Here is a 12,033-nt window from a genome sequence, read left to right on the forward strand (position 1 = left end):
TCGTTGAAACTCTCACAATATCCCGGCGCGCCAAATTTGCAGTTGTGGCATTGGGTACAGAAAGCAAAGGACAAAAGAACTGCGTCTCCAGTTTTGACTTTTGCGACTTCATTCCCGACCGACCTGACATAGCCAGCACCTGTGATGTTGTTAGTCGTGCTCATTCAACAGTACGGTGCGTAATGGAGCTGTGCCTTCATGCCCAACAATGCGAGGGTATGGAGGGACTGGAAAGCCAGGCGTCCCATCCGGCGCGGATGCACAACCAAGGTCCGTATGGCATATGCCAGTGGCAATCACTTCAACGATAACCTCATCGTCTTCGGGTTGCGTGAGTTCAACATCTTCAAGTCTCCACTGTCTCTTCCCATTTTCAGGGGGATAGGCAACAATGGCCTGCGTGGTTGCGTATGCTGACGCCATTGTTTGATGAGACTGATTCAAGGTAAGTCTGATATGATGAAAACGCACATTGAAGTGTCATCCTATCTTTCCTCTCTGTTATGTATGTTCAAAGGCTAAATGGCTCTCCAATTTGTTGGTCAACTCGATCGCTGATCTCTATGTCAACACAAGGGCTTTGCGCCATCTCAGAGCCAGCCCTCTGAGAGCTCTGATGCCGGACCGGCCTTCGACGTACCCAAGCCTAATACCGAGGTACTTCTTATGGTAGCTGTTTCAAATGTTCTCCAAGAGCAGACTCGTAGTGGTCGGGACTCGGTCCTATCCTTGCCACACCCCGCGTCCCCCCACGAGTGATGTCCCAGCCCAGTGCAGTACCCCGCAAACCCCAGATCCCCCGCCCGCGAGTGCCGAACTATCTCTTTTATCCACTGGAGTGTAACGTTTACCGTGGCGCCGGAGACGTCTGTTGCCATCGGAACATTCTCGGGGACCCCAAGCACGGTGGATAAGTAAAGTTCATCCCTCTTCCGGGGCTTCTTGAGAAGACAACCATTCAAACACCAGACCATATGCGACTATGGCCCCTTCTACAATGACCACGGTATAGTCAACAGCTCGCTCCTTCAGTTCCCTTCACTGACAGCAGCACAGACAACAGAAACTACCAAGACCAATGGCGTCAATCACTTAGATGCCGCGGAGCTGCCTTCGAAGATCGCGCCGAGCTCCGAGTGGGTCGATACCAGCGACTCCATTAAGGCAGATCCATCAACCAGTGTAAAGGCTTCTGATGGACCTGTTGGTGACTTTGGCTGGGGTCCATGGAAGATCCAAGGTACGTGACGAGCCATACAGAATTATGTCGGTAGAAACTGATCACAATCCTCTCTCAGATGTTTTGATTCCGCCTAGTGCCGGTCGAGGTATGATCAAGAAATACCATCAACGCAGAACTCTCTACCAGTACACTTTTCTCTCCCTTGCCGGACTTTGGTCATTCCACAACCTTGAGAGCACATCATACCGTGCCGCGGCCCTTGGCTTCCTCTTCCCGGGCGCGGGATTCACGGCAGTAGCAAGCCCCACAGCAGTAGCAGCCTTCTTGCTTACGCTCGTTCTCATCCCGGTGTCAATCTTCGTTTGGTTTGCCATGGGTGGCATCGCATTTCCCATCGCGCTATGGATTGGATCCAGCTTCATGGCTGGCCGTCTTGCCCAGGACACTTTGTTCGAACAGTCCGCCGCGCTATGGGCTCTCGGTTGCTTCAGTGGTATCACTTGGTTGATGAACAACGCCAGCTCTCTCAATGCTGCTGGGTACTCGAAGGCTCAAGAGAGGAACAAGTACCTCGTGCAGGCTGTCGAAGAGCAGATGGCCGACGCCGCACCTGCACCTCAGTCTGGCGATCGTGAGCTATCCCTCGAGACTCTCCGGCACGTGCAGCATATGATCGAGCGAGGACTTAGTCCCCGTGACGACTTCAGCTTCCACGACGTTATCGACCAGTTCCAGACAGGCGCCATTCGCTATCAGCTGTACGGGACTATCGATGCCTTGAGTCTATACCAGTGCCACTACGTCCCAGGCTTCCACGGCTATCTTTCTAAGGCATGTCAAAATGCCATCGAGAAGAGTCTCCAGAAACGGATCATGTCGTAAGCAAATCCCATGAATGACTTAAACGTTTTGAGTAACAGCCCTTCAGATATTGGAAGTGGGAGTCCATCTTTGGAAGATTCACCCTCAGCGACTGGGATCCAATTAAGAAAGACAACATCGTAAGTGATTCAACCCCTGGCTTGGACCAATGCTAATATCATGTCAGATGGTCACTGGCTACTTGAGTGCTGCGATTGGTCTCTATGGCCAGGCATCGGGCGATCGACAGTACAACAAGAAGGATGCCCTCGAGTTTGTCATTGATGACGGAAAGCACTACAAGACCAATTACGAGGGCCTCGCAGATGCGCTATTCAACAACATGACTGAGAATCCGTACTGCCTGTATCCGTGCGAGCCGAACTGGACTTACTCACTTTGCAAGTGCGTCTATTCCCCCTAAGACTCAAGTACTAGAGCTGATTGAGGGTCTGCAGCTTGACTGGCATGGCTGGGCTTGTCATTTCTGACCGTCTCCTCGGTCGTGATCTAGGAGTGAAGCTCCGCAACAGGTTCGAAAGATCTCTTGAGGAAGAGTTCACTGAATGCGACGGCCGAATCCTGCCAATTCGAAGCGAGTTCACCGGCTTGACGGTATGTAATGGAATGAGTTCACCAGGAAGATGTGATCTAACGAGTTCTCTATGCAGCTCCCGGGTCTTTGCGGCACTCTTACCGACTGTATCAATGCGATGCTGCTGACTGCCTACCTTCCCCACTTGGCCCACCGAAACTGGGCTATGATCCGGAAGGAGTTCCTCAAGTACGACAAGAATGGTCAGCTTGAGGTTAGAAACCTTAAGGGCGCCGACAAGATGGACCCGGGGAACTATCGGGCTAGCGAGGGACCCCTCCGAGCGTTCATCGCTGCGACCGCGGCCGAGTTCGGCAACGAGAAGATCAGGAAGGAGGCATTGAACCAGCTTGACAACACCTACTTCCCTGTTGAGGCAACAAAGTCGGGCTCTCTGAGGAACAAAGGTCTGTCAGCCACATCACAAGTAATCGCTTTGATGGCGCGTCTCGTTAAGAATCGGGACCTCGCCAATGCCACGCTACATGGTCCGCCTGAGAACGCATTGAAGGGACCCCTACTCGAAGAGGCTTCGTTCCCAGACGTTCTGGTGGCGAAAGCGTACAGCAATGACGGAAAGCAACTTGATCTTGTGTTGTACAATGGTGCTGAGCCAGGGACCTTCGAGCTGGGATTTGAAAGGCTCGTCCCCGGTAAGGAGTACTCGCTAAGCACTGGAGGATCGGTAAAGGCGAACAATAAGGGAAAGGCGACAGTGAAGGTCTCAGTGAAGGGTCGCACTCAAATCATTCTGAAGCCAGTTGTCTAGACTGTTACTCCATTTCCTTTGTGTCAAGTCTGCGATTAGTTTGGTCGCAACAGGAACCTGGGTCCAGACTGTATGATGTTACCAATGAAATCAAGTCCTTCAAGCAGTTCATGATGTTTTGCCATCCTCTGTCTTGATGTGATTCCACAGCCCATACGGACAAGTCAACGTGATGCAATTATTGCAAATACAACGCTAACACTACGCTCAATAATCTTTTACAATGCCAGATACTTCTACTGGAAACAGGACTACTCCGCTCACTGTCGGTAACCACAATGCAAATCATATAAGTTGTCTTTCTATCATATCCTCTTCGCTTGAACACCCCACTAAGGCAGATTGTCTAGCCTTGTCCGCAACCGAAAGGACTGTGCGGTGATGAAAATCGAAGACGTGGACATCATCGCAGCTGCGACAGACCTGAACATATGTCAGTGTCCAAATCCCTCCAATTTTCAAGGGCTTAACAGTGCTTACGGTGTCATGGCAAATCCAAATGGCTTTATCCAGCCTACTGCCATCACGAAGGCGAGAAGGTTGTACGCCGCAGTCCATCTCAAGTTGAACGTAATCTGTTGGTTGGTGAGCTCCGCAATTTTGAATGCAAGGCAAACCAGATCTATCCGCGAGTTAAGAATCATAATTGAAGCACCCGTCGTAGCCAATGCATTATTGTGGTACACGGCAAAGCCAACGTCCGCAGCTGCAAGACTCGGAGCATCGTTGAGTCCATCACCGACCTGAATCGTCAGTATTGTGTGCAAGGAAGTCTTCAAGATTGAGTATACCGACTCACCATAGCCACCGCATTACCGTTCTTTTTGGAAGCGTTGATGAAAGCGAGTTTGTCGGTCGGCGAGGCTTGTGATGCCAAAACAGGTATTCCCACATGACTGGCGACTCTGTGAGCTTCGTCGGCCATATCGCCCGTAAGCTGCCGTCAGTTAGCATCAGCACAACTCATAAGTCCGATGTCGTCGCATGACGACTCCTCACCAGAGAGCACTTGTATCCCGATGAGGTCAACGCTGCTATCGTGCTTTGCGCCTCAGCCTTGACCGTATCCTTTCTCATTGTCAGTAATCACACGCCACAAGGCGAAGGCCGTCCGACTCACCGAAACTAGTATCTTTCCAGCATAGCAGCCGTCTACCCCAACGCGAGCCTCAATCTTGCCACTTCCCACAGCGTCGCCGTGGTCAGGAATGTCGTTGATACCAGCAGCTTTAAGGTATTGTGAGCTTCCCACAATGACATAATGCCACTCGTCTTTGGCAATGCGAACGTTTCCGGAGACGCCTTGACCGGCTGAGCTGCAGATGTCGCGCGTCTCACCGTGAGCTTGGAAGCGCAGCCAATCTTCACCCAAAGATTTGACGCCACTTGAGAAGATGCTCTTACCCAGTGGATGACCAGTAGCATCATTGACCTCAACTGCACAGATCAAGGTCCAAAGTGTGTTCTCCCTGCAGGCCCACTGGGGTGATGGCAAGAAGTCCGAGACAGTCAAGTTGTCCCCGGTCAACGTCCCAGTCTTATCGAAGATGACGGACCTGACCTTGACCAGCTTCTGTATCGTCGATGCGCCTCCAGTAATCAACAGTCCTCTTTTCTGTGCAGAATCTTAACAATGTCAGCTCAGAGAACATAGCAATGGGCCAAATAGAGAGCTTACAGACTGCGGTTGCAACCGCGGATGGTATAGCAAGGCCGAGAGCACATGGGCATGCGCTCATCAGGATAGTCATCGATCTAGCCACGGCGGATCGAATGTACTGATAGTTGGGGTGAAGTGAGTTGTGTCTAAAGACCTCGAGGATCGGAAGAACGATTGCAAAGAAAATGACAGCTGTGACGAAATACTTGATGATGTCGTCAAGCAGAGCGTCACCGTCCGACTTCGTTGCGGAAGAGTCTGCAACACTCCCCAGAAGCTTGGAATAGAATGATTGGCCCTTCTCATTTTTGACAACACAAACTAGTCTTCCGTGGAGATTTCGCGTACCGCCCATTATTATGTCGCCAACATCCCTTCGAACGGGAAGAGACTCCCCTGTCAGCATTGACTGGTTGACTAAAGATGATCCAAATGTGATGTAGCAATCGCAAGGTATTATTGAAAATGGCTCGACGAATATTTCGTCGGACGGTCGAAGATATGTCGATGGAACGTTCTGTACCAATATTAGCCAGATCAATCAAACACCCACAGATTGTGGCTTACTTCGCCAGAAGGACTGAGTCGGACAAAGTCAATCTCTGTCAGGGGCTTGTAGATCTTGATCAAGTCTTTTGAAACTTGTCGCCGCGAAAGACACTCCAGGTATCTCCCACCCACAACCGTCAGCGTCAAACCAGTGGAGGTAGCCAAATACATAGTGGCAGTTCGAGGGCCTTGGATAAATAGGTCGATGCAGGAGAATGAAATCCCCAAGAACACAGCTAGGGCCACCAAGGTATTCATAGTGGGACTTGCCCCCTTGATCCATCTCCAGCCATCGGCATGAATCCACGAAACATATCGCCATTGGCAAGAGACTGCGACTGCCAGCGCTGCCACCTGCAATGCCCAGAGAATTATAGTCTCTAGGGCCCACGTACCCCGGATCTGATATGTCGCCATTTCAATCAGCTGAATAACTGCCGCATTCTTCCCAACATTGACAAAGCTCGTCCACAGCATTTTTGACTCTCGCCTTGACTCGAGGAGGCCCATGATCTCCTTTGGGGAGCGAGGTCCAGGTTCTGCCCCATACCCAAGATTTCGTACAGCTTGCAAAATACCGTCGAGGTCCAAAGTCGAGTTTGTTCCCACAACAGTGGCTTGCCGTAGATGCAAAGATACTCTTACATCTTTTACCCCGTCAGACCCCAGGATCGCTCTCTCGATGCTGCCTGAGCAAGCTGCACACGACATGCCAGACAGCGATAGAATGATCGCGTTTGAGTTGCAGCTTTTGACGGGTGTAGTCCGAGCATGGCCGCTCTCAGTTTCTGGCAGAGCCTCCGTGCCTGTGTCGTCATTGTAGTGAATGCTATCGTCCAAGTCGAAGAATTGACAAGCTTTGACCAGCTGCCCTATGCAAAATGCGGCAATGAAGCAACATGCCATTATTGACGACTGGGTAAAGACTGTTGATTGACTGACAGCTGGCCCAGAGTAAGCACCATAGCTAGGACCTTCTATTCACTCAAACTCACAAGTCTAACCCCGACGGGGTTTCACTGGTCGTAAGTGGACGGATTTGCGGCGGGGCAGCAACCACCCCTCTCTTCGGTCCGGCTGTCCGTAGGAGAGTCTTAACGCGGGGAAGCGATTGACCCCGCGGGGTTCAATCATGGATCTACCCTGTAACTACCCGTTCGAGCGCCCAGAGGACGACTTGGACGCAATCAATGTCTGTTCATAATTCGTAGATTATGATTGTCCGAGGTGCGCAATGAAGCGCACGCTGTTGACGACACGTTTCGGAATATGACGGGATAATGAGTCCGTCTAGCTGGGGCTACAGGCGTTCTTACGGGACGTCGTCATCTGGATGGCAAAATATGTTCAAATGCTGACTCTAAATTTAAACCGTAAGAATTTTGCCCATGCTGCGAGAAATGCTTTGATAGCAATATGACGTTGGCACATGAAGTCTGCCTTCACTCAACTGAACAAAGTACGACGCCTTCGCCTACGGCATCTCCAACCTTCCACTTTGTCTCGAACCTTCCAGCTACATTTGCTCTAATATTGATCTCCATCTTCATACTCTCTATCACCATGACACTCTCTCCGCTTTTGACCTCCTCTCCCATTGCCTTTCCAATAGAGAGGACTTTGCATGGCATCGGGGCTTTGATCTGAGCATGGTGGTCAGTAGCAACCTGTGCATCTTTTCGTAGGCCGGAGAAGAAGGACAATAGTGTATCACGTCGCAATGCCTTCCACTCTCCTATTTGAGGAACGTGGCATAGGACTGATTGGGTTTCGTTAGGCCTCAACCCCGCTGAGCGCTGTCCCAAGCAAGGAAGAGAGCAAAACACTTGTAGTCTTCGCCCGTCCACAGAGAACGTCAATACCCACGATGGTGGGATACTAGCCCTCGAAGAAAAGTTGCCGGTCTTGTGGGCTGGCTTGAGAGTGATATCCTCAATTGTGAAAGATGGCCCTTTCCAAGCGTCACCACTCCGGAAGGCCTGACTTAGGATAGTGTATTTTGACGTAAGATGTTGGGCCGGAGACAAAAGTGACGGATCTTGCTCGACGGGGTCATCAAGAGAAATGGTGTGGAGTTGCACGCGCCATCTGTCACCTGCAGGGCCATCGCATGGCCGGCGAAGGCAAGCCTCGCATGAGGTCGCTGATTCCGAGGCTTTCGAGTCTCGCGTCGAAATGATCTCACAGCCCTGCTGAAAGGGATCGAACTTTTGGTTGTGAAAGCCCCGACGAACTCCACCAAACGGCTGTCGTCGAACACCTTGGGTCCGAGACGCCTTCTTAAGGGCGTCAAAAAGCAGACCGGGAATAGCAGAGGTGTATCTGGGCAGCTCTGGAAGGTATGGATTTCGAAGCAATTCGTCAAGATGGGTCGGGATGAAAGATGTTTGGTATGCTGTGTCCTTGAATCCTGGGTGAAGGAGACAGCTCTGAAGGAACAGCTGATTCGTCTTGATTCCAACGCACGCGGTATTCGCCAGCTCCTTCGCGAGAATATCGATAGCCAAGGCCCTTGTAGGTGCCCACACCACAATTTTGCAAATCATGGAGTCGAAGTAGATCGATATCGATGCCCCGCTTTGCATCGCCGTCTCGTAGCGCACTACAGAGCTGGCACCTCGATGCGGGTTTGCGGGCTTCCATAGGGCAACTGTGTCATGACTTGGCATGAAGTCCCGATTGGGGTCCTCCGCGCAAAGTCTACACTCAATTGCATGTCCAGTCTGTGTCAAGGCAGATAGTTCAGGAACATCGGCAAGACGCCCGCCAGCCGCGACGTAGAGCTGCAATGACACGAGATCAACGCCGACAACTTCCTCTGTGATGGGGTGTTCGACTTGAAGGCGAGTGTTGACTTCCAAGAAAAAGAACTTTTTGGTGGCCGTGTCGACGACAAACTCCACGGTCCCTGCTCCTTCGTATCCTAGAAGCTTCCCGATTTTGACGGCCGTGTCACTCATGCTTTTCTTAGTCTGTTCGTCGAGAAACAAACACGGCGTTTCTTCAACGACTTTCTGATTGCGACGCTGGACGGAACAGTCGCGTTCAAACAGAGACACGACGTTGCCATGCTGGTCTCCAACAATCTGAATCTCGACGTGCTTGCTGCTCTCGATGAACTTTTCCAGAATGCAGTCGCTAGAACCAAAAGATCTCTGGGCTTCCGACTGTGCGCGGTCCAGTTCCGACTGGAGCTGAGAAGCTTCACGGACTACTCGCATACCTTTGCCACCGCCTCCAGCAGAAGCCTTGAGCATGACAGGGAAGCCGATGCGTGTCGCCGCATCTTGGAGATCTTCCACATTCTGGCTGGACCTGGAGAATCCTGGAATCAGGGGCACTTCCGGTGCGTGGGTTCTCAAATATTCTTTGGAGGTCCGCTTGTCGCCTAGTGTCGAGATTGTCTGACCAGTTGGCCCTACGAAGGTCAACCCCATGGCGCGAACACGGTCCGCAAAGTCGGCATTCTCGCTCAGGTATCCATAACCGGGATGGACGGCATCGGCGTGGGCTTCTAGGGCGGTCTTGAGGAGGAGGTCGATGTTGAGAAAGGGGTTTTTGGTGTCGTGTTCGATGGATCCGATACAGATAGACTCATGTGCGTCTGCTACGTGTTGCGACAAGGCATCTCTGCATTTCTTGTCAGACGAGTACGAATGGACCTAGTTGCATTCTAGGACACCTACTCCTGAGTGTACACTGCCACTGTCTGAACACCAAGCTTGCGACACGTCGAGATAATACGACAAGCAATCTCCCCACGATTCGCAATCAGAAGTTTCCGAATTTTTGACTGGCCATCGGCGCTGAGCGGGATCGTAGCTTCGAACAATGGTGGTTTGTTGATATTCGTCATCTTGAAGACTCGCGCAGTGATGTTCGACAGGAAAGAGTGGGAAACCCGTACGGAACTTCTGCTATTACATGTGGCCGTATTGGCTTGATCGCCGCATCATTTTTGAGCAGTCGCGAGTACCGGTCCGTGTGACGTAGCTTGTAAACAGTGATCCTGCCTCGGGGACTCGGTACCGAACTGTTTGCTTCCCGAGATCGAAGAATCCGATGATTTTCGACCATGGGCCATCAATAGCCATTTTGGATGGCCCGAGCACCGGAGCGCGGTCCGGGTGGAGACCTGCAGGTCCCTCGGCTCTTGCATGGCTTCCCCGCTGGGGACCGTGGGCTTACGGCAACATTGCCGGAACTAGTGCCCAAATTGCGGACTCTTGTCGAGGTCGGGACAGGGTTCTTTCTTAGACCAATTCCTCAATGGAGGCCTGGGTGAGCCGGAAATCGGAGACGTGGATTTTGTAGACTGAACTTACAGCATGTTCTGCTGTGGACATCAACATGAATGATTTCAGCACGACGTCGAAATTTGGTGCCCGTCATTTATCCCTAATTAAAAATCGACTAGCAATTGGGATGCACTTCGCATGACACGTGGTTGGATTTGAAGTTGAACCATTCATATGCACGTCATTCAATGACAACCTTGATTGATCTTGAAAACAGTCTATTGCGCGCTAAATCCTGGACAAAAGCCTATGTGATTGGGTGTCCTTCTTGTTCGGCAGCTGCACCACTTCCAAGCACATCCCTAGAACATCGCGAGTGTCCCTCGGATCTATGACTCCATCATCCACCAGAATGGAACTAGTTGAATAACATTCCGAGTCTCGATATGCATCATCCCTCACTTTCTGTGCCTGAGACTTGATCTGCTCTGTTGAAAGCTTGCTGCCGCCGTTGGACTTGGACTTGATGGTCTCCATCACGCCTGCCAACTGATCTGGGCCCATCACACTGCAACGCCCCGTTGGCCACGTGAAAAGAAACCTGGGTCGGTAGGATCTTCCACACATGGCGTAGTTGCCGGCACCATAGGAGGCTCCGAGAATGATGCTGATGTGCGGGACTGAAGAACAACTCACAGCTGATACGAGCTGCGCGCCTGCCTTGATGATACCGGCATGCTCCGCCTTGGTGCCAACCATAAACCCAGTTACATTGTGGAGGAAAACAATGGGAATAATCCTACAAAAGAATTTTGGTAAGCAGATTATACTTCGTAAGGTAGGGTAGTGTAACATACTCCTGGTTGCACAGTCTGATGAATTGAGCTGCTTTCAGAGCCTCTTGCGGGTGAATCACAGGCGTCTGATTCGCAACAATACCCACTCGGAACCCTACACGGGAATGATTAGTGACCGGAGAGAAAGACGCAGTCGACGTTTGAGGGTAAGTTGATGGGCTTACCGAGAATATCAGCCCAAGCAGTGAGCATGTTGACACCATAGCCTGGTTTGAAAATCGAAAGCCTCGAGTCATCAACAATGCGCAACAAAACCTCTCTCATGTCGAAGGGTTTGCGGATGTCGGTGTTCACGATCGATAGAAGGTCTTCAACTGGATATCGAGGAGGCAGTGGCTCTTCAACCATGCCTCCTTGGTGGCTAGGGTCTAGTGGGTTGAGTGTGGCAACCCATTCCCGCGCCTTCTGAATGGCATCAAATCTGTGATCAGTCAACACCGTCTCCTCTAAACCTTTCCCGTCGCAAATGTGCTCTTACTCGTCAAGTGCCGTGTGGTCAGCCAGGCCAGTCACTGTTCCGTGAACCTTGGCCCCGCCGAGCTCCTCGGCAGTCACGGTCTCTGATGTCGCCATCTTGACAAGGGGTGGACCTCCCAGAAATACCTGTGCTTGGTTCTCAACGAAGATGGTGTAATCCGAGAGAGCCGGGTGATATGCTCCACCAGCAGTTGAGGGGCCGAAAACCACAGCGCAGGATGGCTTCCCATGCTTAGAGCGGATGGCCAGATCGCGGAAAAGTTTTCCACCTTTGTGAAATACCCTAAATTGCTGTGGCAGAAAGACGCCCGCCTGAGATCGATTAGTACATAGCCCTAACTTAGCGAACTGACATTCGTGCGTACCGACTGCACCAGAGAGATTAACGGAACATCATTCTCAAAGCCGACTTCCAAGATTCTGTTCACTTTATGCACTGGAAAAGGTGGTTCTTAGCCAAATCCAAATGGGCAGGAGAATTTCCACCAACCTGTCATCTCGTTCCAAGCTCCACCGCTCTGGGTTGGGATATGAGACATGACGAGGCATGGCCGTCCACTATCCTGACGTTAATCATCATAAAACCAGATGGTACCGGCAAGCTGAATTACCTGACAAGACCAATGCCAGCAATGAGGTTGCCGCAAGAATTCGAGTCCGCATTTCGAAACCCAGCAAATGCCCCTAACTCTAAGAATTGCGACTCTGCATCTAGTAACAAGTTGATCCTATCTCGCGCTTTTTAAAGTAATCAGTGGAATGTCTTCCGATGTAGGTTGTGAGAATACCTACGTAACAGTTGTCCTCGTCCTTGATGTCTAGCTGTCGACACATCGTCACCCTC

At 51.3% G+C, this 12,033-nt stretch overlaps 4 protein-coding genes across 4 annotated transcripts; 1 reads left to right on the forward strand and 3 right to left on the reverse strand.

Annotated features, from left to right (window-relative positions):
* Positions 1-997: 997 nt before the first annotated feature.
* COL26b_009635 (uncharacterized protein) lies at positions 998-3,408 on the forward strand (the record flags this gene model as incomplete). The annotated part of the gene is made up of 7 exons (XM_053182357.1): positions 998-1,006; positions 1,057-1,240; positions 1,299-2,061; positions 2,112-2,184; positions 2,232-2,449; positions 2,503-2,659; positions 2,716-3,408. 7 exons carry the CDS (start codon positions 998-1,000, stop codon positions 3,406-3,408), a joined length of 2,097 nt encoding a protein of 698 aa, XP_053033737.1.
* A 476-nt stretch (positions 3,409-3,884) lies between these two features.
* On the reverse strand, positions 3,885-5,474 carry COL26b_009636 (uncharacterized protein; the record flags this gene model as incomplete). Its single annotated transcript, XM_053182358.1, has 5 exons — positions 3,885-4,151; positions 4,208-4,345; positions 4,529-5,034; positions 5,087-5,326; positions 5,417-5,474. The coding sequence occupies 5 exons, from the start codon at positions 5,472-5,474 to the stop codon at positions 3,885-3,887; spliced, it is 1,209 nt and encodes a 402-aa protein (XP_053033738.1).
* A 2,798-nt stretch (positions 5,475-8,272) lies between these two features.
* COL26b_009637 (uncharacterized protein) lies at positions 8,273-9,711 on the reverse strand (the record flags this gene model as incomplete). Its single annotated transcript, XM_053182359.1, has 3 exons — positions 8,273-8,317; positions 8,368-9,247; positions 9,647-9,711. The coding sequence occupies 3 exons, from the start codon at positions 9,709-9,711 to the stop codon at positions 8,273-8,275; spliced, it is 990 nt and encodes a 329-aa protein (XP_053033739.1).
* A 1,109-nt stretch (positions 9,712-10,820) lies between these two features.
* COL26b_009638 (uncharacterized protein) lies at positions 10,821-11,285 on the reverse strand (the record flags this gene model as incomplete). Its single annotated transcript, XM_053182360.1, has 2 exons — positions 10,821-11,133; positions 11,191-11,285. The coding sequence occupies 2 exons, from the start codon at positions 11,283-11,285 to the stop codon at positions 10,821-10,823; spliced, it is 408 nt and encodes a 135-aa protein (XP_053033740.1).
* Positions 11,286-12,033: the final 748 nt, after the last annotated feature.

Source organism: Colletotrichum chrysophilum (assembly GCF_026319265.1).
Source record: "Colletotrichum chrysophilum strain AFK26 chromosome Unknown scaffold_94, whole genome shotgun sequence".
NCBI classification, from domain to species: Eukaryota; Fungi; Ascomycota; class Sordariomycetes; order Glomerellales; family Glomerellaceae; genus Colletotrichum; species Colletotrichum chrysophilum.